The sequence below is a fragment of the Podarcis erhardii genome (assembly GCF_964252035.2).
Source record: "Podarcis erhardii genome assembly, chromosome: 11".
NCBI lineage: Eukaryota > Metazoa > Chordata > Lepidosauria > Squamata > Lacertidae > Podarcis > Podarcis erhardii.
Genome location: NC_138501.1, coordinates 37,803,146 through 37,828,989, shown reverse-complemented (window position 1 = coordinate 37,828,989; position 25,844 = coordinate 37,803,146). Strand labels below are relative to the sequence as shown.

Below are 25,844 nucleotides of genomic sequence, written 5' to 3'. Positions count from 1 at the left end.
CTACGAGTGGTGCGGTGGTAGTGATTACATTTTCGTTACTCTTTCTCTAGCGATTTCACAGCAGAGTGATCGTGGTGATTAGATTCCACCCCCAACTCTTTCTCCAAAGAAAGTCATGGCAGCATCATAAAGAAGCAGCTATCAGTTTTATTTTCCATATTCCACAGAGGAACACTAGCAATTCCAAAACTCCTTTGCTTACATAGAAACTCCACTGAGCCGTAACGTCGGAGTAAAGCGCTTGCAGCAGCATCCTAGCCGTCTGGTGAGAACTACATCCCCTTGAATTCAGTGCGGCTTACTCCCAGGTAGTAAGTACCGAAGCTCTAAGATCGCAGTGGCCCTCTATTGCTAAACTCCTGCAAGAGCTTTGCAGTCAATAGTTCTCCGAAAATATATGTCACGAATTTGTCGGGGGGTGGAGCGGGAGAAGAGGGGACACAAACAATTCTTTTTGAGTGGGGGGAGGGTATGTAGAAGCCTTTATAGACAGCTCCTACCGGAGGTCAACGCCTCCATCAACAGAAGCCTCGCTGGCGCTTCGATTCCCCGTCTGAGAGAATAATTAAAAAAAAAAAAAGTACAGCTTGCGAAATCTATCAGCAGCTAAGCCTTTATTGCCCCCCTTTTGGCGGCATAACACAGATTTGCATGGCTTTTAATCCATCCCTCCTCCCCCCCCCCACTGCCCCAATATTTGACCGCACGCCTGATCAATTTCCTTTTTCCGTGAGGGCGGGGAGGGATAGTTAAGAGAAATCAACGTTTCAGTTCTTCCACTTTCTTTCTTTTAAAAAAGGGAGGTTAAAAATCACTAAAACCAGAGAGCGCTGAAAGACAGCTGCCTGCCTTAGGGTACCAAAAGAAGGGGCGGAGTGTGGAACCGAAAATGCAAAGGGAGAGTTATAAGGGGGGGGGGAATCAAATGAGGAGTGTAAAAGTTGCATCTGATTCTCTCTCCAAGTCCAGCTTTTTAAAAAAATAAAATAAAAATAAAACAAATTCTGGCTCTGCCCGGGTTTTCTCCAAGCACCCCCCTCCCTCTCCTCCCAGCAAAGGCTACAGCAGCCACTGAAATATGATAATCAGAACAGCTGCTTCTGTGTTCCCTACATCCAATCAGAGGCGAGCTGGTTTGACGTCCCCGAGGCCTACGTCGACCAATGGCGATGGAGCTGAGTTGGAGCAGAGAAGTTTGAGTAAGAGATAAGGAAGAGGCTGGCGGCCGCTGCGCGCTGAGTCCCGCACACTGCAGCGCCTCTGCCACTCGCTTCCCGATCCGGAGTTGGCCTGTGCGGGTGCGCGGAGCGTTTTCTGCTCTCTCGCTCTCTCTCTTTTCCCTTCTCTCTCTGTCTCTCACTCCCCGACCCCGACTTTTTTTCTTTTAAAAGGCTCCTCATCAACATCACTCTAGTAATAAAGGAACCAATTTGATCCCAGCTCCTTGGACTGATCCTCAGAGCGACTGATCAAGCAGCCTCTCTCTTCCTTTCCATTTGACAGCATCTCCCGCTTTCCAAGAAGGCGCAGCTTGTCTCCTTTTTGTTTTGTTTTTTTCCCTGTGTGTTTGTGTTTTGTTTTTTACCTCTGGGAAGCTCCATCGCAACCGTGCACCATTTCACTGTGGACATTATACCCTCTTACAGATATGGGAGATATGGGAGACCCACCGAAAAGTAAGGAAGACGTTATTCGTTATTCTTGAGCAGTGGTCATATGGCAAGCGGGAGGACGAGCTCTTTCTTCCCACGGTGGCAGGCGGGAGCGGTGGAGGACGCAGCCTCTGGCGGGCTGCCGCTTCGCCTGGTGGGGTGTCGGAGCCTCCGGAGCGATCTCGGTGGCTTGGGAGAAGAGCCTCTGGCTTAAAAGTCGTGAAGGAAGAGGCGAGAGTGTGGAAAAGGAGGGTGGGGGGGTAGCTGCCATGGACGGGGGCTGGGCGTCAGAGGCAGCGGTAGATGACTCCAGTTCAGGGCGACCGCTCCGGTGCTAAAATTCTGGAGACATTTGCTGGAAGTCGGTTTCCCTTAAAATAAAAAACAAACACCCAAACAATAGGATTGGATTTCCTTTAAATGTATTGAGGAATCGCAGTGTTGGGGGGGGGCGGCGGCGGGGCTGGGGGCCAGGAGTGCAACTGGATCCATTCATACTCCCGTAGCAGATTATTTAAAGCGTGGGAAGTGTGGGTTGCTACCCTTTAAATAAGCGCGCTGCTTTGGAAAGGAATGGGTTTCTTAGCTCGGCAGGGTTCCCTCCCAAGCAAATAATGCTTCCGATGGAGGTAAGCGTCCAGCGCTCCAGGTCGGCCTTTAGGACCCCCGCCCTACAGAAGTGAACAAACCTTTTAGCGAAAGAGGGATTGAAATTGACAAAAGGAATGGAATTGACAAACCAAAGCCTGCCGGTTGCATCAAACTCCTAAGAGCAGAGCAGAGAGAAAGCGTCACCGGCGTGTTCTGTTTCCCAGTCCACTAGCTTCCCTCTGTTTCTCCTATTCAGAATCTGGAAGTACAAAATTAATAACACCACACACATGCCTTCATTCCACCATCACCCTCCAAAAGAACAAATTGTCAAAAGGGAATGTTTTGATTGCGTTGGAAGGTGCGTAAAATGTGCGCGTTCTAGAATTCTGCCAGCCTTCATTTGAATGTGCGTTCCGCCTCCTCTCTAAATGAGGGAAGCCTTTGATGGCACACACTCCAATTACCATCCTAAAATGCTACACACTCTCTATCTTTCTCACACTCTCTGCGATCATTCTCTTCCTCCTCCCCCCCCCCCCATATAATGCCACAACAACAGCAGCAGCAGCAGCAACGCGCTCCCAAAGAGTAGCAGCCCTACGCGGGTGATCGACACTAATAAAGTGTGTTTATCGCCGTAGGAGAGCAAACGGTCAGTCAATCATGTCTTTTATTATTTGCCTTTCAGAAAAACGGCTGATTTCCCTATGCGTCGGTTGCGGCAATCAAATCCACGATCAGTATATTCTGCGAGTTTCCCCGGATTTGGAATGGCACGCGGCCTGCTTGAAGTGCGCAGAATGCAACCAATATTTGGACGAGACTTGTACGTGCTTTGTTAGGGATGGGAAAACCTACTGTAAGAGAGACTATATCAGGTACGGAGCTTGCCTTTTCCTCTCCTCCGCCCCTTCGGTCGCGTTGCAGTTAGAGACGGTTCCAGTTGAGCCTTGTTTATTTTCTATCTGTATAAGGTTTGGGAGAGAAAACAAAAACAAAAACAAAAACCCCAGTTCTTTAAATTCCTCTTCCCCGTTTAAAAGAAATGAAACCGCGATCTCCTAAACACGCTTACCTGGAGGTAAGTGTGTGTGTTTTCCTATTAGTGCCAAGAAAATGCGTCCAGGGGTTAGATTATTTAGGCGTGTGTACAAGCGCCTAGTTCCGTTCCTATCGAGTGTCAAGCCCTACTGAGTTCAGTGGGAAATTAACTAGGATTGCAGTGCGAGCTCACTGGAAAAAAAAAGAGTATTGCGTCTTATCACTGAGTACATACAGTTGAGAGGTAAATTCTTCTCCCCCTCCAGAAAAAAAAAAATACAATTTCAACTCTCTTTTTTTCCTAAGTAAGTTTGGGCTGACATTTCTGAGCAAATGTGTAAAATAAATAGTCTGCGAGGGTGCAAATCTAAAGTACCGGTAATTTGAAAAACGGGTTTCCTTATCAGATAGACTTGCTTTTAAGGAAAGGTATACAGGGTCGTGGGACATTTCAGATCCATACTGGCAAATTACTTGCAAGATTTCTCAGTAATTCGCCGACCTGACCTCCAGGTAAAGATCTTAGAAGCTGGGTGCCCCTCGGCGGTAAGAGCTGTTGAAATTAGTGGTAGTTACTTATGAGAAGATGTGTGAGAGATCTAAGTGTGAGTACCTTCTTCGGTTGTTGGTAATGTGTGTAATATAATTTTTTTTGCGGGGGAGGGGAGCGGCAGCGACAATATGTTACCATTTAAGATGGTTCAAACTGCCTTTCTATAAACTAAGCGCCCCCAACGCTTCCTCCATTCAACTCTAACTAATATCAGTATAATTGAAATTAAGTGGTGGCGTTCAGGCCTGCTTGCTTCCCAGCTGCATGACTGCGTGTACGATTTACATATATATATAAATGTAAATTTAAATCTATATTTTTTAAAAACTATGTTACAACAGGAAAATAGCAACAGGGGCTCAGTTAAAACAGGCCATTCCTACTCCTCCTCTCACGCCAGCCCATGGCTCCTTAAAGCATGGTAAACAAATGTGATGATGATTATTAGTGGTAATAATAATTAATAGTCCCCTTCTGTTTCCTGAATGCAGGGTGGTTTCTTCGAGTGGGGGGCTTTACAAAAAAAACCCTAAACATGACATTTAATCTTTTAAAATATTAACCCTTTGGGCGCGCTCGGACTGACTCTTTTTCCTTATCTTATCTGCCTTGATGAATTGGACAGAGGAGATCAAATTGCCCCTCATCTGTGGGCGAACAATCGGTACATTTAGATAATGGAGCGGCTTCCTACCTAGCATAAAATCTGGGAGCTGATTACTTACACACACACACACACACACACACACACACACGTGTGTGGGGGGGTACAATTGGCCATTGCTGACATTATAAGGAAACCTTTATTTCTTTTTAAAGAGGGGGGAGCAAAGGGGAGGGGCTCCTTTTTTGAACAGCTTTTTTTTTTTTTAGGGAGTCTTGACTTAGACGGCGCTATGCTACTGTGTCCTTTTTGCTGCATTTGATCTTTGCAGAGGGGGCAAAGGTTGGGGCAACCCTAACCCGGGTGAAGGGGTAAGGGGAGAGAGGATCCACTGGAAATTCTCCTGCATAAGGTCCCTTCGCAAGGAAATGGCAAGAGAAGTTTACGCGCGGCTTTAGGCGAACTCAGCAGCAGCAATTTCTTGGGCAGTTTCTTTTCACTCAGCCGGAAGGATCCTTGTGCAGCCCTCCGCGGTTCTCAAGGTGCAGCTTCCTAACCGGAGGCCAGTCCTCCTGAAATCCGTGGGGCTTCCTTGCTGAGGAGACAGAGTTGCCCGGCTGCAATCCTGAGAGCCCTCCCCCGCCCCACTCCCGGGAAAGTCTGGCAACGAGGCGAGACCGAGTTTCCTCCTGCTTTGAGTTCGCCTTTGTCCAGCAGACCCGGCTGTTCAGCTGGCTTCGGTCTAGAGAAGGGATCCCTTGGCAAACCTGATTCCCAGCTCCCCGAGAATCAGGTGCTCGGAAGTGAAAGCATGGTGAAAGATCCCTCTGATCCCATGCTCCCTCCCCCTCTCTCAATATATATAGAGAGAGGGGGGGAACGCTAGGACCACCATGATACTAATACATAATACTAATACTAATAATAAGAATTTATATTATATATTATTTGTTCACGCGGTGATCCCTGCACCCCGACTGTAAACCGCTGCGTTACTCAGAAGTAACCGCCATTGTCTCGACACCGGGGCTTTAGTTCCCCGGAACATGTGTTTAGGATGGCAACTTTAGATAGAGTAACTTGGAAAGCAAATCCCATTGATGGGCATCAGGGTTCCTTTCATGCAAGTCCGTGTGCGAAGGGATCTTAGCCTTTTGCTGCTCGCCGTCTTTCAAACAGGATTTACTTGCCTTGGTTCAGAAGGAACGCTTTCCCGACTGGCGCCTGAGTTGGCCCTTCGTGTCCTTGTCTAGCTGGGGCAGAAGCGAGTTGGGGCGGGCGGGCTTTGATTCTTTAGCCTGAGATACTAATAGAGAAGCGGGTAGAATTATGGAATCATAGACTCAGGGTAGAGTTGAGCTTTTAAAACTAAGCATTTTCCTCCTGCTATTTCCGCGCCGCCACCTCTGTATTCTTCTTTTAAGAGGAGGGACTTACACATCAACAACATATGTAGATTATCTGTATGTGTACATATGGGTCCAATGTGAAGCCATATCAAAGCCTAGCCGAAGACTCTGTCTTTATAAACTCTGAATTCTACAGAAAAGCGACCTCCTATTCGTGCTCTACGGGAGCTTTTCAGCGCTACTGAGAATTCTGTTGATTTGTTGTTGGTGATTCTGGAACAGAAGGCGGACGTCGCCCTTAGGCTGCAATCCTGCACGCATTTCCCCGGAAGTAAGTCCCACTGAACTCGATTGGACTTGCTTCTGGGTAGACGTGCATAGATAGGCTCGCTCTGCCCCAGTCTTACTTTGGGAAACTTACTATTCTGAAGCAATTTCTCACTGATTTCAAGGGGGCTTTTTCAAAGACCATCAGGAGTTGCTGGCAGCTAAGATTATGGGGGGGGGGGCGGTTATATGGGGAAGGGGCGGGTAAAACAGCTGCTCAAGCGGTCCAAATAAAACCATAGTGCAGCGGGTTTATTCGCGGCCACACGCCTGTTCCTTCCCGGAGAAATTTCGTCTCTAGTACGTGCCTAGTAGCGATCTGGGAGAGTGTCCCCTTGAACTTGACTTACACCCAAGTAAACAGGCAGAGCCGGGAGCGTAAAGGTGCGGAAGCAAAGGCAGGCCGAAGGTTTTGCTTCTGAGTATTGCAAGTGGGCTTAGGATATTGGTGGCCGCGATTCACTGACTCCAGATCCACTGTTTTACTCCTGAGTTTTGTATTTGATTGTTTATATTTTAAGAGTCGAGTTTAGCCTTTTCCTTCCTTTTTGATGAGCGATTTTTGGAGGGCAGGGTTGGTTCCAGCATTGCATTTTAGCCCCCAATAAACTCCCAATAAAAGTGGACGCCCCCGGAATAAGTTTCCCTAAGCGTCACGATTCCTCCTCTTTTCATTGTATAAAAGGGTAAGCTGCCATTTTCTCTTTGGGAATATTTGGTTCTGTTTTTGGTGTGACGAGACACAGAAGCGGCTTTTTAAAAACTGCAATCTTTTAAAGACTCTTTTAAAAGGAAGGGAGTCAGTGGGATTTTCTCCAAAGTCAGCCTGTCCAGGACCGGGATGGGTTGCATTATTGTTTATCTCAGAAGTATATATAAAAAAGTGACTCCAATGCTGGAGGCGTTTACTCGGAAGTAAGCACCGTTGCACTCCACAGGGCGAACTCGCGGGATTGCAGCCCCCGTTGCTCATTGACCCCCCACATCTTGCTGTTCTAATTAGACTTTCTCCTTTTCTAACCTGGTTTTTAAAGGTTGCTGTGAAGTTTCAGCCACCCTCGTTTCTTCCATTCTGTGCATAGGGCATATTTTCTCCCCTCCCCCTCCAAAAGAGACCGCGAAAGAGAACAAACAGAAAAGGCCCACCCTTCTAATAATAATAATAATAATAATAAAAATAATAATAAAAATAATAAAAACCAATCAACACCCAAATGCATGTACGGTTATTTATTTTTTAAAACACTTCCCCTTCGCTGCTGCAAGGTCCGAGCGCGTACACGGTACAATTTCAGAAGCCACTAGGATTGGGAAGTCGGTAGGAACCGAATTCGCTCCGATTTCTATTTTCGCGAGCTTCTGGTTTGCCAGAGGTAGACCGGGCGACCTGGAAGGCGTGCTGGGCTTGCTGTCTAACGTGGGAGGCTGGAACGTGAATGAAAGAATGAGTGGCTTGATTCGACGGGGCGGCCGGAGTGAAATCTCTCTCTCTCTCTTTCTCTTCCTTCCTCACCCCACCTCCGTATTCCCCCCCCTTTATCCCCAATCCCCCCCCCCGCACCACCCCTTTCCTTGACGGGGCCTGGGCTCAGGCTATACGGCATCAAGTGCGCCAAGTGCAACATCGGCTTCAGCAAGAACGACTTCGTGATGCGCGCCCGTTCCAAAGTGTACCACATCGAGTGCTTCCGCTGCGTGGCCTGCAGCCGGCAGCTCATCCCCGGGGACGAGTTCGCGTTGCGGGAGGACGGCCTCTTCTGCCGGGCGGACCACGACGTAGTGGAAAGGGCCAGTCTCGGAGCTGGGGACCCCCTCAGCCCCTTGCACCCCGCCAGGCCGCTGCAGATGGCAGGTACTTCCTGGTCCCTCCTCCCAGAGACTTCGGGGAGGGCAGGGGAGGGGGGAGGGCAAAGGAGGGAGGGTCCCTCCGGGCCTTTGTTCCATATATGTGTTTTCTCTCCCACTCCAAGCTCTTCTGCCGTTGCCTCCCCACCCGCGGTTCCCGGCCATCAGTGGCTAATAATACCTCCTAGATGTGCCCAGCCCCGTATTCATTTTGATACCAGCTTCGCAGAGGTTAGTTTTGTTTTTTTGCAGAGGTGAGAGAGTTTTGGAGAAAAGGCTCACGAGATCCCCGTGCTTCCGATGGCAAAATGACACTAAGAAGCAGAACCACACACACACACATGCTCAAAATCTGCAGACCTCTGAACACTTTACTCCCGAGTAAACATATAAGAGGATGCCGCTTGCGGGGTATCTTACACCCACTTACCTAGGGGTAAGCCCCATTGAACTCGGGGGAGAACTTACTTCTGAGCAGACGTGTAAAGGATTGCACTCTTCCTGACTATCTCCACCAAGCGCAGCTCAGCAACAGAGATGAGCCGTTCGTTGAAATAAAAGGAAAGGAGTTTGCTTAAATTTGCTGGGAGATGATGCCCAAACCGGTAGCGAGCTTGTCGGAAGTAAACTCCCTGTAGCGCAATGAGACTTCCTGCCAGGATCCTAAGAATGTTTGCTCAGGGTTTGCTTACTTTTTTCTCTAGTAGGCACGCTTAGGATTGTAGCTTCCCACCTCTTTAATTGCAGCCTTGATTGCAGCCATTAACTCGCATGGTCCAAAGGGTTTGAGTGAAACTCACTTGCTTAGAATCTCCTTTAAAATACCCCCAAAACTCTACTTTTGCAAACATCCATTGGTAAAACAACTTTGCACCCTGATCCCTAAACCTTGGATGCAGCTCAGATTTATCCATGTTCATTCAAAAGGGTTCCATAATTTTAATGGAACAGATTTCCAAGTAAATATGCATAGGAATGCAATCTTAGTAGGAACTTCCATTGATATCAATGGAGCTTGTGTATTTAGGTCCAAGACATGAGTGTTGTCAAGAGCAAAAGCAGATGAGTGAATCCAATCAAGGCTCTTGCCCTATACCCCTTCCTTGAAATGTATAGAGCAATCCTCTGAATTTCTATCCTGAACTAAGTCCCACTGAATTCCATAGGATTGACTTCTGAGCAGACATGTTTGGCACCGTTAGGCTGCAATACTACATACTTGAAGTGTGCATAGGGTTGCATCTTTAGGGAACAATCGTATAATGGGACCCTCTGGGATGGGTGGGGTTAGGATCCGGGGGTTCTCCAGCTGTGCCAGTGTAAGGCCTGAAAAGGGGGCATTCCAGAGGGGGGTGGGACCAGAAAAAGGAGATTTAGAATGGATCCTATATCCATCAAGCTCAGTCACATGACCTGGCAGCCTGGTGTAAATTAAACCAGCAGAAAGGGTGGTTTAACCCATACTTTATTGTTTTCCCTCTGCCTGCTTTAGGCCATCTCAGTCAGCATTAGCCTCACTCCTGAATGAAGTTTGGATCTGGTGTATTTTATACTAGCTTAATTCACACTGGCTGGCTTTATGCCAGTTTCTTGTGTATAGGATTGCTCCTTTAGTACCATTAAACTGTGTGGGGTATTTGTTTGTTTTTTACTTCTAAGTAAACATGCTTGGGATTATATTGTTAGGCCGTCCTCCTATGCCCACTTATTGGAGAGCAAACTTTGTTATAATCAGCGGAATTAAGCTGGTGTATGGGACCATGTTGTTTTATGGGAGATAATTCCTCCTCTCCTTTGATCTGAAAAAGATATGAAGTCTGCCACAGTACAGAGGGCAGGCAGAGTAGTGTGCTCTACTACGACTGAATTGCCAAAGAAGTAATATACTTTCAGTCTCCTGGTGGCTTAATATAAATAATAAATATTTATGTATATGTTGTATACGTAGCTTTCACTGTCAGGTATGTGCGCTGGGTAATCACAGCAATCTATCTTTCCAAAGCAAGAGGAAGGAGCAGACAGAGAAGTACACAAAGATCACAACAGTAGAGGTGGGGGGAAAGAGAAGATAACAGCAGTGTACCTTGCATTGCAAGGAACTTTTACAGAGGGCACAGTTGATTCAGATGTTGTGTCCTTTTGTTGCACTTAGGTCTTTATTCTAAGTAAAGATGCTTATGATCCTGCTGCCCCGTTAGAAATGTCCTGAGAAAATATGGAAAGCAAGGGGGGAGCAGGATAATTAATGTGGGAAACAAGAAATAAAAAAAAAGGGCAGGGGAGAGCAGAGAGGCAGCAATGGGTTCCCCTATCCAGATGAGGCAATGCTATTCAATGAGTTTAGGCTCTTCCCAGCAAGGCGTATTCTGAATGAAACATGGGATGGGGGGGTGGTTATGCAGTGTGGAGGGGGAGCCAGCTTCCAAAAAAAGAGACTAATAACTACAGGCACCACTTCAAGCTGTAATTTAAAACTGTCAACAAGCTAATCTTCAGTAATTGGCCTTCTAAGGGATTCGGCCTTCTCCTCATGAAGCTTTCTGTGGTTTGGGTGAGAATTTCAAGCCGAAAACTTTAGTGTCGACCCATGAGCTGGCTTTACTTTTTCATTAGGATTACTTTTGACTTGAAACATTGCAGGACCACTTCTTTGCTGCCTGCCCTGTCTAGGCTTCTGGGAATGGGCCTTATTTGTTTTTCCACCCTATCAGGGCAAACAAAACAAGACAGGCCTGGAGAATTCCCAGTCAAGAGCTTGTAACTTTTAAGTCTTTCTGCTCTTCTCTCCCTTCTGCCCTATCATGGGAGTGGGGACAGCAAGAACACTATTTACAGTGCCAGTCTTTAGTAACTTAATCCAGGGTAGTCTTTCCTTGGTTTTTAATAAGAGGTTTAAGCATCATCGTTGGACTCCTAATTCAGAATCCATTGTTGCACTTTACTTGGAAGCAAGTCCCATAGTCTTAACTAGATTTCAAAAACATTTCCTTCCAAGTAATAGATGAGAATGAGCAGTAAGGGTTTAACAAGTTGATGTCTTGTGTGCCTCCAAATCTGAAATCGCACTTCTTGTAGAGTCTTCCTTGGTATACCAAATACAAAACAGTGACTAATTTGAAAGGGGAGAAAGTGTTATGAAAAAAGCAAGTCAAAAATGTGGAGCACAATGAAACCATCAGATTATCTCTGCCCTCCCCAGTAACTCTGCATTTCTAGATACAATCCCATAGAATTGATTCTAAAAATATTAGCTCAAGTATTTTGTTTGATACATGGTTGCATTTTTTTGTATTTTGAATTGTGTCTTTTTATATGTGTTGTCTGATATTGAGGCAAAAAAAGAGATGGGGGATGTAGAAATTATTTCAACATATAAATGTTCAGAAGGAAGTTCTACTAATTTCAGTGGCACCTGCTTCCAAGAAAGCAAACTTCAGAATGCTGCTTTAGAGTACATTTTTCTCAACACATTTACTTGGACTTTTCTGCAAAGGAAGTAGCTCAGGTTGCAATCTACTGTGTACTTACCTGAGAGTAAACTCCATTCACCAATGAATGTCACTGCAACCTTCCTTCCAATGAGAGAGTGTTTTATAGAGCAACCTCTTTGGCTGTTTACTTCGAAGAAAGTTTGACTGTCTTCAGTAATGTTCAATCTCTGTTCATTGCATTGCAGCCTTAAGAGTGTCAGTTGCATTTTTTAAAGGAAAAACTGTTGGAACATTTATTTTGCTCTGGATTTTCTAGCGGTGTGTTCTTTTGACAGCGTTCACAGACTCACCCACTTTAAAACTATATAATTCAGCTAACTCACTTTCCCCGTCACTGCTTATTAGTACACACATGTTTATTAGTTCTCATTTTAAAATTCGATATAAAACCCCACCGTTTCACATTTTAGGCTGCAGTTTTGTGTTCATGTAGATCTGGATAAGCAAGCCCCATTGGCTATAGGGAGGTTTCCTTCCTTCCACCTAAACATGCCTAGAATCGGGCTATTAAAAGCAGGCTTTTATGCAACTAAATTGGGGGGGGGGGAGGGAGGCGTTGAAAGTCCGGAGCTGTAGAAGGAAAGCCTGTGTAATGGTGCATGGGACAGGAGGAGAATCCGGGAGGTGCTAATAGCAATAGATAAACAGGACCTGGGGGAGAATTTTCGACGGAGGCAATTGGGTTGTTTGCTGTGGCTTGCATTGTTGTATCCATTAACCCGGAAGTGGCAGATGGTTCAGGGTAGGTGAGGGACTAGGTGGCCAATTGATCCCTTTGAGCTTTAAGATTCTAGTGAGTGGCGCCAGAGAGGGAGGGAGGGAGGTCTTGGTGGTAGCCGCCTCCGCGCTCCTTCCAAAGCCCTGGTGATTTTTCCTCGAGAATTGTGAAATGGCGCCCCCAGATTATATGACTATCTGCTTCCTTCCACAATCCAAAAATATATTGAAGTGGAAAAATCGACGCCACTGATTCCCCCCCCCCCCAGCTGAATTTCCTTTCCCTGTGCACGTTTGAGAGCTCAGCCATCCTTTGCGCGCTGAGGAAAGACCCTTGGAAGCAGTATGGGGAACGCGGGGTGGACGGGGAGAGAAACTACTGTACTGGGTTGCGCAGGTGTTCCCGGTGAGGTGGGCCGGCAAGACGTCCCACCGAAACTGGACGACTGGCGATTTCCTCCAGTCCACAAAATAGAATGAGTATTGCTCCCTCACCTCCGAGATCCGAAGGCTTGAGGGTCCCAATCGTCGCCGCTCATTAGAGAGCGCCATATAGAGTACCTTGGACAGCAGCTCCTCCGCTGACAGTCCCCTGTCCGCGAGGAGCTTCCAATCGAGACAATGGGGAAAACAAGAGAGGCGCTTGTGAGAATGTGGAGGATTAAGGGGATCCATAAAAAGTGGAGGGGCTTGACAGAGAGGTGTCCCCGATTCCCATTGTTTGCAATAGCGTTGGTTCCTGAAGAAAGGTGGATGGATGGATGGGCGTCCAGGCAGTGATGATCCCTGCGAGGTTGGCCCCCCAGGAAGTTGCGTGTCAGCATCTTCTCGCCCTCCCCCGCCACTTACGGGATTCCTGTTCCTTCCTCTTTTTCCTCCCCCCACCCACCCCCCACAGCAGAACCTATCTCTGCCAGGCAACCGGCTCTGAGGCCACACGTCCATAAGCAGCCGGAGAAGACCACCCGCGTCCGGACCGTCCTCAACGAGAAGCAGCTCCACACCTTGCGGACCTGCTATGCCGCCAACCCCAGGCCCGACGCCCTCATGAAGGAGCAGCTGGTGGAAATGACGGGCCTCAGCCCAAGGGTCATCCGGGTCTGGTTTCAAAACAAGCGCTGCAAGGACAAAAAGAGGAGCATTATGATGAAGCAGCTCCAGCAGCAGCAGCCCAACGACAAGACGGTGAGTGGCTGCCGCGGTCTTTCCTCCTGGCCTCTAGGGGGCGCCAGTTCCCGAAGGAAAAACTTTCTTGGTTAGTGGGCGTGCCTTGGCTGTTCTCTTGCCTTGGTGCTTTTGATTTGCTTGGGGGGGGGGGGATAGGTTCGTGCGCATGTGTGTATTACTGTCCAATGAGTGTGTCTGTCGAGAACGCCAATTAGCGGGGCTCCCTGTAGCCATCAGAAAAAAAGAAAAGCTCCCCATTCTTCTGTGCCTTTCACAGCAATCGAACAGAGAGATAAGGGGACGCTTCACCTGTTGAATGCTGGCCTGTGGAAGTAGCACGCTTCTAGAAAGGGGTCTGGGTTTTATTGGGGCAGGGCTTCAATAGCTTGCTGGGTTTAGGGAACTGGTCCGTGAACTCTTGATTGTGCGCATGTATTTACTTTTTGTTGCCAAATAAATGGTCCAATTGTAGGGAGAAATCCCACAACAACGTCTCGATATTCCACAGCACCCCGTTTTAATTTTTTTAAGTACATGTTACAGTGACTTTACAAACTGCCTTACTCTAGAGTAGTTCTACTGAAGACGCTGGGGCTGTTCCACAGACAGATATCAGTCTGTGGGTAATTCCTACTTTCTTGTGGTCTAAGATACATAACAGCAATGTGGGGGGTGGGGGGTAAAGGTCGCAGGAGGGACGGGATAGATCCCTTTTTAAAAAGGCTCTCAACTGACTTGCTGGATGTAAGACGTTTCGAATAGGTGTACTGAAATCAATAGAGTGGGCTTCTATAGATGAACGGATGCCAGTCCTACCTAGTTACTGTCGAGTTCTGGCAAGCAGATTTCAAAGAGAAATGCGATGAAGCCCTATAGAATTCAATAGAACTTCGCAGTGGACTCCTACGGATATTTACTCGAAAGTAAATCCCTCCTACGTTCAATTATTACCTAGTAAGTGTGTGCATGTCAAAACGCCATAGTGGTGCACTCGATGGAATTAAATCTTGCTCGGGAGTAGGTCCACCTGGAACCCCCTGGGGCTTACAGAGTAATCCTAAATATGACTACTTAGAAGGAACCCCTGTTGAAATCAGTGTGGCTTATTCTTAATATTAATATTAAGGTTAATATTACAGCCATACTCCGGGTAACTGTGTAGGATTGATCTATTCTGTTGCCACATTTTTTGGTTCTAGACCTGAAAGTCGGGCAGACCAATCCTATACATGGTTTACTCGTAAGAAAGAAAGAAAATTCTGGTGCTACTTGCCTAGGCAGTTATGTGTCCTTGCCAACTACCGGATTTCAGCCAGATACTCTTGTAAGGCTCCAATCCTATGCATGCTCACAACACTGCCCAATTCATGTCTACTCGGAAGCAAGTCTTACGGCATTCAGTAGGGCTTACTCCTAGGTAAGTGGATCCAGGATGAAGTCTAGCTGGGCGGAACGAGAATTACTTGCGAGTAAACAGACTTAAGGTCTGTTTTTTAAAATCCAATGAGATCGAACTTTAGCACTAGCGACACAACAGTTTCGGCAGATGAGAATGACGAGGGGGCAGATATTCCAAAAGAACCGCTCTCACCCCATCCATTGCCTTTTAGGCCTTGATGATGCCGAGGCCATTGTTGTGTTGCTTAAAGGAACAGCTATTAATGTTTGTTAAGACTGCTTATCTGCTTAAGTGGAAGTTTAAAGCGTTGCGTATTACCGCGGTGGAATGTAATAAACCCCAGTTTGAAGTGTTTTAAGTTGCTCCGACTTAGGAAGTTATTTTGGACACAAAGCCTTTAAAATACCTGCGGAGTTTATTTCTCCCCACCCGATTCGTTGCCACAAAGTATAGTGGTGGTTAGCCAGGAAAGGGTGAGCTCAGTCAAACCTAAATAAGCAGGGATCCTTGGAAATGATCCTCGTTCCGGATCACGTTTTCCTGGAAAGTTCAATCTCACTCGAAGACCATTTCAATGTCTTGTCGATGCCGGGGCGAAAAGTGAGGCGAATCTCCCGAACTTTCTCTAGAGGCTACAGTTCTGTGAAATGGCTGGACTGGGACCTAAACCGGTTGCGTCTTTAGGAAGGGAGTGGAACGGAACCGGCTTCAGTCCCAATTCTTCTCCTCAACTGGCCTAGACATCCCGGTGTACGATTGCAGTCGCACCTAAACTTAGAGGATCAATGGTGCCTAGGCATGATGTTTACTTGAAAGAAAATGCCAACTCCGGATCATGGGCTTACTCCGAAATGAGGTCCGTTTGAAATCTGCGGCGTTGTAGAGCAACTCGGCTTGACTTTTGTCAACCTCAGGAGTTATTTCCCTTAACCACGAGGAAAATACCCGGAGTGTATATCACCACTACTAACTATTCACAGGAAAGGGTTCAGTCCTAACCCCACTTACCTGGGAGTAAGCTCCATAGCGCTCAAAGGGACCTGAGTAACCCTCGGTGGCATTTTCTCACGCTTTAAGGCAGGCTTCGACGCAGGCGTGTGTGTAAGTAACTCCCCTTTCAGTCAGCGAGACTTACCCCTGGGTAAATATGAGTGGTGTGTATGTATTCCCACCCACACTGTGATCCTGAAGGCCGTCAAGCTGCTGGCTCTAGAGTTGTTCCATGCTCTAGTCTAGGGCTCCTATCTCGTGCTCGGATCTCCAGCTTTTGCGCTCTGGACGTGAATTCCAGCGCTTAAGCAATCGGGGGAAGAAGTGTGTTATTCAGTGTGGCGGCACTAGGAGGGATCAATAAATAGATGTGGAATAAGTCGTTGGAGGTGGGGTACCAGTAATGTAATTAGCAGTTGGGGGAGCGTGCTATTTGTCCGGGGTTGTTCGCCTCCTGTCCTCCTCTGTGGCGTTCCCATGGAGTTACCCGCCTCTTCCTCATTGGAAACCTTCAAGTTAACAAGGACAATCCAAAATGTCTTGACTCATAAAACCCCACTAAGATCACTGGGCTTTACTGCCTGAGAGAGAAGCAACCTAACATGGAGTCCTAGTATGCACCTTTCCTACTTGGAAATAGACATGTTTCCCCTGCGTGCGGGAGGTACATATATACCTTGATCAGGACTGGAAACGGATCCTAATCTACTTTGCCTAATCGACTCAGCAAAGAGAGGTGTGGGTGGTGTGTTTTTTTGTTTTGTTTTTAAGAATAATAACACACGAAATTCCGCGAAGGGCAGATTAACAAAGTCAATAGAGTCGAGCGTTTGATAAGCCCGAGAAGGAGTTTATTGACTCTCTGCGCCGCGAGACAATCGCGGTTTGTGCGGCGCGGCCCCTCACCGCCTCTGCCTGCCTTGTTTACAGAACATCCAAGGGATGACGGGCACTCCCATGGTGGCGGCCAGCCCGGAGAGACACGACGGGGGCTTGCAGGCGAACCCGGTGGAGGTGCAGAGTTACCAGCCGCCCTGGAAAGTCCTCAGCGACTTCGCCTTGCAGAGTGACATAGATCAACCGGCTTTTCAGCAACTCGTAAGTGTCAGTTCCCGGCTGCGATGAATGGGCCACTGTGCGCGCAAAGGCAAGCGCGACGCTCCTCTAGATTATTCCTGCAAAGTTTTTGTACCCCCGCGCCCCCCTTTCCTTCCCAGCCCCAGAGTTTAAAACACCTGGAGGTCAACTCACGTCCCCACCAGAGATCCTTCCACTTGGATGCTTTTAGGCTGCAAACCCTAAAACCACTTCTACTTCGGAGTTAAATCATGCTGGATTCAGTGGGGGTTTACTCCCGGGTAAGTGGGGTTCGGGTTGCAGCTTGAGGGTTTGTATGAGATAGCAGTGCCCATAGATTACCCCCATCTGAAGCCCCTAGACGTGTGCCCATGTGCTGGAAGGAGTCAGGAGGGAGCCACAGACGGCGATTGGGTAGGGTTACCACAGCTGCCCATTTGTGCTAGCCTCACAGTTATCTTTAAGCGCAGAGCTGCTTGCTCTGTGGACATTTGCTAAGAAGCATGCATATTGATGATCTGGCTGGCTATTATCAGTAGCAGTGGTATTAGCAGCAGTAGTTATATTGGACAATAAAAAAAAAATCAAGGTAAAAGCAGTTTTTGATACTGCAAGGTATACCCAATTATTGGGGAGGGGAAATGTCCCCTTAGCATTAACTCATTTCAGAGCAGGTTGCAGGCATCCCTGCAAAGCCATCCTCCCTTCTGTCACACATGAACAATGGATGAAATGCCTATTTTAAGATGGCCTATCCTGTGACAGAAACATACATTATCTAAAAAATAAAAATGGAAGTATGCTTTCCGCCCCTTCAAAAAAGCAGTACTTTATTCACAGCCATATTTGCAGGACTTATGTTGTTGCTTAGTAAGAAATCATAGGATGAATTTGTCCTAAAGGATCCTAGTAATTTTAATAGCTTTTCCAGAGGGCTTTATAAACCTTAGCTGCCATCCTACTCACAGTTAAGAGACTTGTATTCCACTGATGCCAGTGGCATTTAAGCAGTCTAGCTGTGTGGTGGTTTGCAACCTCTTTCCCACAATACACAAAGTGCTTTCCAATATTCATCTAATTTTTAGTCTGCGTTAGAGTGAGAAGGCACAGGGAAGCCTCCCTCTCTCCCGCTTTTGACCTTTATGACCAGCTAGGCTTCCTTTATGGCCTGGGTTTCCCATAACCAAATTCAGCCATTTAACCACAATGTCAGACACCAAGCTTATGCCCAAGATCCTTAAAATGCTTAAGTTTATTGGCATTTAAGCCAGCATCTGCAAGTTGTCACCAAATTATTATTATTATTATCATCCTAACAATTAGACTAAACTGAGTGAATAGGATCCTGGTAGTGGGTGTGTTGCTTCTACTGGGTTGTACATTGGGGCTGAAATATGGTGGCGAGAGTCTAATAAATCGAAAAAGTTATTTGAAGTATTGTTTGGAGGGTAGCAGTGTTTAAAATGAACACGCCTTTCTAAATATGTACACTTCTATAAAATATTACAAAGGTTAGCCCCTGTTTTTTCCTGTGAAATGCACATTTCCTATTTACATAAATTACTTTTGCATATTGTAATGTTAGCCTTTAGCACAGTTTGTGCAAATGTATATTTTAGCCCGATTGCTTGCATTTTATTTTTATTTTTACATGCCATGGCTAGCATATATTTCTGAACTTCCATGGATGCTTTTGTCTTGTTTTCATGATTTTAAAAAATGTGGTTATATAATAACGTGCAACAGTTGCATAGTATTAAAGGGCTGGCTTTCACCAAAAAGCCAACAGGAATTTACCAATCAATTCTGTTCTTAACTCACTTCCTTATGCCTACATCATTTGGCAGCTCATATGGGACCATATCATCTGCAATACTTAAGCCCAACCAGGTGATTTAAGGACAGAAGTTCAACCTTAACTCAATTTCCTGGCCTAAGTGTGTTAAAACCAGATCTTAAAAATAATAAGGTATGTTATGAATGGTTTTTCAGTGATTAAACTTCGTAGTACATCTAATGATTGGGTGCACAAAGTGTCTCCCAAAGATATAACAGTTTAAATATTTGTTTTGGAAAATATATGTTGCAAAGTCCTTCTTCTTTTTTTTTAAAAAACGACAGCTTTAACTCTTCTAGAACAATGCCCAAAACAATTCCACTAAGAATCCTTGTGTCACAATTTATGCCATAACTCATTTGGTAAGATTGTAGCCTAAGTATCACTGAAATTGGGAAAGTTTACTTCTGAGTAAATGCCTTTAGAGATCTCCAGACTTTCTTGTTCTTGAAAGAGAAAATACAAATGGTGGTAAAAATAGATTAAATCCAATAGTGATCAGTGTGCTGTGACCATGCCACCTTGGATGGGCTACTTAATTCTGATTTAGGGGCTGTTTTCTTTTCCTGCTTTGTTCTGGGTGTTGCCTGGTACTCAGGCAGAATTATCCTGCTTTAAACCATTCAGTGCAGCTTTTAACAATAGAGGAGATGGGTAGACTTTGTGGGAGGAAATGAGTCTAGCGAGATACAATGGAAGATTCTAGGACATGATACGGTGTGAAAAAAAATTACGTCAGTATGACAAAGATGGGTAAAAGCGTAGGGTGGAGAGAAAATTGCATTTGGAATGATTTTTATCAGGCATCTGCTAAAGGAACTGAAATGAAGTCTGGAGGCATTTTATGTCCCCATGCAGGGCCTCAATACAGAGTCTAAAATCTTATTATTACCAATATTGAGCTTTACAGACAGACACACCTAACTGGGCTACACAAGCAATTGCTTGGAGTAGCAACATTATTAGGGGTGCTAAGCAAGCGGTCTGTGATCAGAGAGGTGACCCCCCCACACACCCAGAATCCCTTACAGTGCTGCAGAGGATTCTGGGACATGACTCTCAGAATGTGAGCAGCTGCAGTGTTGCAAGGGATTGTGGGACATTCCTTTTGGATTGCATGGTGCAGCTGCTTGGAAGATGTAAATGTATTAGGCTGGCCCTGATCCTCACACCCGATAGAAACCATCATTTCTTCTTAATTCCCACTGCGGGGTGTTGGCTTGCTGAAGTTTGATAGGAGGTAAATTGCAGTCTGTTTTTAAGAGAATAGAAAGCAATTTGAAACTGTAATTCTCATAAGCAGGCTTTTGTAGTGTTCAAACCAGAGGTGAAAATGGGACAAAAGAAATACTTGTACATAGTACCTCATTGAAAGCCATGCTTCTTGTTCCTTCTTTTTCTCAGATTCAGTGATTACTCACAGGCAAAGGATTAGTTCCATCCATAATAATATTCCAGTTTCACTGAGCAGAGAGGACGTCTATCCATGTGCAAAGAGCCTCCCCTTATTCACTTCAGTGTATAGGGAAGCCCATTCTCACAGGAGCCCTGTGTGATTAGTGGAGCATACACAAACAGAGGACTCTGAGCCTGAACACTGTGCAGAAATAAATTCCATTGACTTCAATAGGATTTACTTCTAAACCATGTGTTTACCACTGGGGTGCAAAGTAGAAATCCACTGCAACACACCTTAAATAATCAGAAACACACTGGGAAGAATTAGCCAGCATCTAGGATGAAAATCTATGGAAGAACTCATATTGAATTTAACAGGTTTGGACTCCAGCCAATGTGGAAAATCTTAACCAAAAGAAGATAGCAGTTTCATTAGGAACCTAACTGGGACCCAACCCACAGATGAGGGCTACTTGGATTTAAACTAATATGCACATTTTCTTGGAAGTTAGCCCTATAGAATCTAATGGGGCTTATTCCTTGGAAAATAGGGATTGCAATCCCTACAATTATCTGTAGTGCTCAAGCATTTAGGGCCGTAGTTCAGTGGTGGAACATCTGTTTTGCAGAAGGTTCCTGGCATCTCCAGATAGGGCTAGGAATGTCCTATGTCTGATTGGCAGCGGTTCTTCAGAGGTTCAATGTAGACAGCACTGAACTTGATGGACCAATGGTTTGACTCATTCTAAGGCACTTTCCTTTTGTTCCTGTATTTCTTAGCACTAAATTCTATGGGCATCAAGGAGATTCAATTTCAATTTGGATCAGGGCATTGAAATGGAAGAATTTACATTGACTGGGATCCTTACTTTTTGCTTTATGAAGGGAAGGGCCTTCTTCTTCATGGAAAGCCAGTTCTGGGCATGGAAGACCATGGGGCAAAAAGTGAGGCTCCAGTCCATTGATTTTAATGGCATTTCCAATCTGTGTGCCTCTTTAAAATCATAGAACAAATTTTTACAATTTTGTTTGGCTGTGGCAACCCAGTCAGATGGGCAGCATTTTATTTATTTATTTATTTAATTTCATTTCATTTCAAATCTGAGTCCTTCAGAAGTAGTGTTTTGCAGCTGGGAACTTGTACCCAACTGCAGAACATTTCATCACTGGCTGCTTGGAGGGTGGCTTCATGTGCTACAATTTTCACTCGGAAAGTAACTTTTCTTGGGGGGGGGGGGAATCATGTGATGCTTGTAATAGCATTTATATAAGTGTGACCAAAACATTTATCTGAAATCCTTATAACAACTCTCTGAGGTAGGTCAGTATGTCACCATATTATTTTTGAGGGACTCAGGCAGAGAAATATTGGCTTATCCCCCCCTCCCCCCGCTGCCCTTAGAGAATTTTGTGACCAAGGCCTGATTTGAATTGGGATTTTCTTGTTTACAACTCAAGCCTCTTGCACCACAATGTTAGGTATGTTTACTCAGAAGTAAATTCTGCTATGTCCAGTGGTGCTTACCAGCAAGCTAGGATTGCAGCCTTATCCATTACTTGACACTAACTCTCCTTTGTGTAATTATTAATATTGAACGATCCTGTTTGCTTTGAATTTATTTGCTGCAGTTTCCCTTCCCAAAGGTTGTATACTGGGTGTACATAGGAAAACACACACACTACACTTACGGTATATATGTAGGTCCACCATTGCTTTATGTATATGTTATGTTTCTATTCTGCCTCTCCTTCACTGGGCTCAGGAAAAGCTATTTAGAAAAGGTACACGTTGATTTCACTAGAATTGTTTAAAGCTGCCTTCTAGTTTACCATATTTTCTGGTGAAAATACCCAAGCAGTGCTAACCTAGTTGTGTTTACTCAGAAGCCAGCCCTATTCATGGCAAAAGGGACTTACTCATAGGTAAGTATGTATAGGATTGCAGCCTTAGAATAGTCTTCATTGACCCTGATCCAGAGAACTGTGAATTGCAGAAGACCTGTTGCTTAATGGTTCCAAGATCTAATCAGCACTAGAGAGTAAAAACCTCCCAGAGCTCTGATCAGCTCTTACCTAGAGAAAGAGCAGATAAGAACATGTATTGGGCCTAATGTGTGGGCTCCTTCTGAGCTGAGCCATCATAATACTCCCCTGTTGGCTCATTGTTAAGGGATGACTGAGGTTACCTGAGTCAACAGGTCTTCTGTACCAGGAACTGTTGACACTTTCTCCATTCTGCACTGAAATATAATATTTTAGATATGACTTTGCTTAGCAGCTTTCCCTCTAAAATTTAGTTTAAATTTGCACTTATCTGTATATACAAGCATATGGAAATTTTATGCAGAATTGTTTCTTGGGTTTGTGCCCCAGAAAATATCTATTTAAGTTGAGCAGCAAATATTTCAGACAGAACTGATACAACTGTACACTGCAAATTCTTGGGGGTGGGGGAAGCAGAGGCACGCCATTTAAGTATCCACATACCAAAATACAAATTTTGTCACTGCAAACAATGATGATAATTCCGTGATCTTTTCATCCCAAATCGGACTGCTTGCTCAGTGCTCCAAACATATGAATATTATGAGCTCTAATATAATATAAAATAGTTTTCTGTAGTATAGTGATAAAAAGTGGTAGCTAGAATCAAAAAGATAAATAAGTAAACCCAACTTCCAATTCAACCTCAGATCTGAACTGTGCTAGGGCTGTGGCCATTAAGTATACACTTAGTTGGGAGAAAATGTGAGTGAAGTCAATGGGGTTTCTTCTCGGTAAGCATGTATAGGATTGTGCTGCATGTGTCCTAACCTGGTACTCTGCAGCTGTTCTTGGGTACCATCTCTGACTGTTCACTTTGCTGTCTGGGGCTGATGGGAGTCCAACAACATCTGGAAGGCACCAGAAGGTTGGTGAAGACTCTTCTATTCAGTTCTTTGTTCTTCCTCAATCTCTGTTGGAGGGTGAGCTTAATACTGACCTTACATGATTACAGCTTAATACTGACCTTACATGATTACTGACCTTAGGCAAAGTACACTGAACACTAAAACTCTCTCTTGCTGATATAAAATACTGATGTTTATTATAAATAGCTCCAGTAGCCCAACATTTTACAAAACCCAAAGCTGTTCCAAGATCTCACTGGTAAATTCCTTGCTTTTCATTCATGTGGGATTTGTTCAACTTTAAATTTTCCATCCATTTTTTAATTTCAGAACTAATTGTCTAAGTGTCCCAAATGTATTCCATTATTCCATTCCAATATTCCATTTGGAATGTTCGCAAATCTACTCCGAGGCAGTGATGAACTATCAGGGTGAAACCAGAGTCGATCCTCACATGAATTCTTGCAAATATGTCTTATTTCACTGTTCCCGCACTGTAGTTGCAAAAAGCAGAAATGGCAGGCTGCTATAAAAATCGGTAGAACATAAAATAATGTTACTATTTGAGTTACTGTTGTTAGTAATAGTATTTATGTATATAATGCTGTCACAATGTATACCAGAAGGTCTCTGCCCTGAGCAGAAATGCAATGATATTTTGAAAGCCAGAGAAATGGGCATTTTCTTTTCTTTTTGTAAACGGTTTATTCTCTCTCTTTCTCTCTTAAAAAAAATGTTTTGCAGGTTAATTTTTCAGAAGGAGGCCCAGGTTCCAATTCCACCGGAAGTGAGGTAGCATCCATGTCCTCTCAACTCCCGGATACACCCAACAGCATGGTAGCCAGTCCTATTGAGGCATGAGGAACATTCCTTGCGGTGCTGAAGTCCTCAAATGTTTTCGCCCCCTGCTGGAGAGAGTGGGAAAGCTATCACGTTTCGGGACTTGGAGAGAAGGAGAAAGAGAAATTAGAAAATTAAAAGAAGAAGAAAAGTATTTAAACACAACCGTGTTCATGAACCTTAAAGAAAAGAAAAACTCCATGAACTGTCTGGGGAGTCTTTGTTCGTTCGTTTTTGTTTCGTTTTGCAATGATAAGGTAGCAACACTGTGAAGACAATCATTGGGATCTTACTAGAATAATACTCTTACAAAGCAAATGAAAATGCTTTCGTTCTTTTTTAATAATAATAATAACAATCCACCCCCCACAGAAGGATCGTAGGGAGATCAAGAAGGATTTTGGTTTTTTGTTTTAAAGACGTTTGTGAAACGCAAGAGGATACGGACCCAGGACCGCCAACTTTTCCCAAATGGCATTGTTGAGTGACTGCACACAAACATCGCCCAGAAAACGCCTCGTATGACCGTCCAAACTCGAATGGTGTTCTTCCTAGACCTGCCTCGCCCCTTGCCAAAAAAACAAACAAAACCAACATTTAAAATTATATATATATATATATATATATACATACACATATATATCTTTGAAAGGAGCTCTGATAGATTGCTTTTCCAAGATCAAGGAAGGACACCCTCCCAACCATCCCACGACAGAACGAGCTATTCAGATGGTTGGAGCTGCGAGCGGTTTGGAATTTCTCTGTTTCCTTTTCCCCCCCAAGAAAGGTCTTGGAGCGCCTGGGTCGTCCCTCCAATAGCATGTACTGTAGCTTTGGCCTCTCCTCCACCTCCTCCTCTTCCTCTTTCTTTCTCCCTTTTCCCGGGTGGGTCGCTGGGTTTCTATCGAGATCCATCCTTTTTCTCCTGAAGTCTCCACTCTCCAGTGACTCTTTTTGTTTCGTTTCGTTTTTGTTTTTAATTTAAAGGAGGGAGTCGGTTTTTAAAAATATATAAATATAAATATAAATATATATCTATCTATCCCAATTTAAACCTTCATTCGCAACAAGGTATACCTCTTTTTTGGCCACACATGAAAAATGAAAAGGAAAAAAAAAGAATCGTCTTTCGGGGTTCTGTTTTTGACTGGCGTCCGTTCAGTAACATTCCCCTTTCCCCAAAGATGTGTATAGTTCTTGGTTTTTTATGTTTTTTTAAAAAATGTGTGCTTTTTTTTAATGAACTGGGGTTTTTTGCCCCCACCCCTTTCTCTCTCACTCTTTCTCTTTCTCTGGAAATAAAGAGGGGGGAGGAGGAAATACTTTTGTTTGTTTGTTTGCTCTCGCATTGCAAAAATTATAAAAGTAATTTATTATTTATTATCCAAAGACTTGCCACTTTTTCCATGTCCTGATTTGTTTTGCTGTTGCTGTCGTTTTTTGGGTGTGTGGGTGTATGGGTGTGTGTTGCTTTTATTTTGCTTAAAGTTTTTGGTTTTTGCGGGGGATGATCCACGCTGTGGGCAGTTCTTCTTTACAAGTCATCTATGAATGGATGGATGGATGAATAAGTAGAGGAATACATTTCTTGCGCAGGAGAATGTACGTTGGATAGATCCCAAAAAAAGAACGAAGTGGGAAAATAGGTTTGGGGTTTTTTTGAGGGGGGGGGAGGCTATGTCTCTTTTTCTTTAGCGTGGTATTTGAAATTTCATGTCCACATCTATGTGGGGCTTCCCCTCCCCCCTTCACATTTTGGCATTTTTATTTCCCACCTCCTTTCCTTAAGTATGTGAAATAAAAGCGCAGTATGTAGAATGATTCTCTCTTCAGGACTATTTCGCTAAATAAACAGTTTGGTATAGAGAAACAATAAAATAAGGAAGGTAACTGATCAAGGTGCCCCTTTTAAGATATATACGTATATATATAATAAATATATTAAAGACAGAGAGAAATTTTATTATATATTTAAAAATACCAGACGCATTTACAAGCTAGCCGCTAAATACTTGAAGGAAAATATTACACGACAAGCAGGTGCAAGGAGGAGATGTGATCTCGTGTCACAC

The 25,844-nt window shown here is 44.7% G+C and overlaps 1 protein-coding gene across 2 annotated transcripts; it reads left to right on the top strand.

Moving 5' to 3' along the window:
- Positions 1–1,219: 1,219 nt before the first annotated feature.
- On the top strand, positions 1,220–25,155 carry ISL1 (ISL LIM homeobox 1). 2 transcript variants are annotated; one of them, XM_081880658.1, is made up of 6 exons: positions 1,220–1,676; positions 2,935–3,124; positions 7,713–7,972; positions 13,075–13,358; positions 16,660–16,827; positions 23,677–25,155. In XM_081880658.1, exons 1-6 carry the CDS (start codon positions 1,649–1,651, stop codon positions 23,791–23,793), a joined length of 1,047 nt encoding a protein of 348 aa, XP_081736784.1. In that variant the 5' UTR covers positions 1,220–1,648; the 3' UTR covers positions 23,794–25,155. The 2 variants fall into 2 exon arrangements, with proteins under 2 accessions (XP_081736784.1, XP_081736783.1); XM_081880657.1 differs by having other exon boundaries at positions 13,072–13,358.
- The last annotated feature ends 689 nt before the right edge of the window (positions 25,156–25,844 follow it).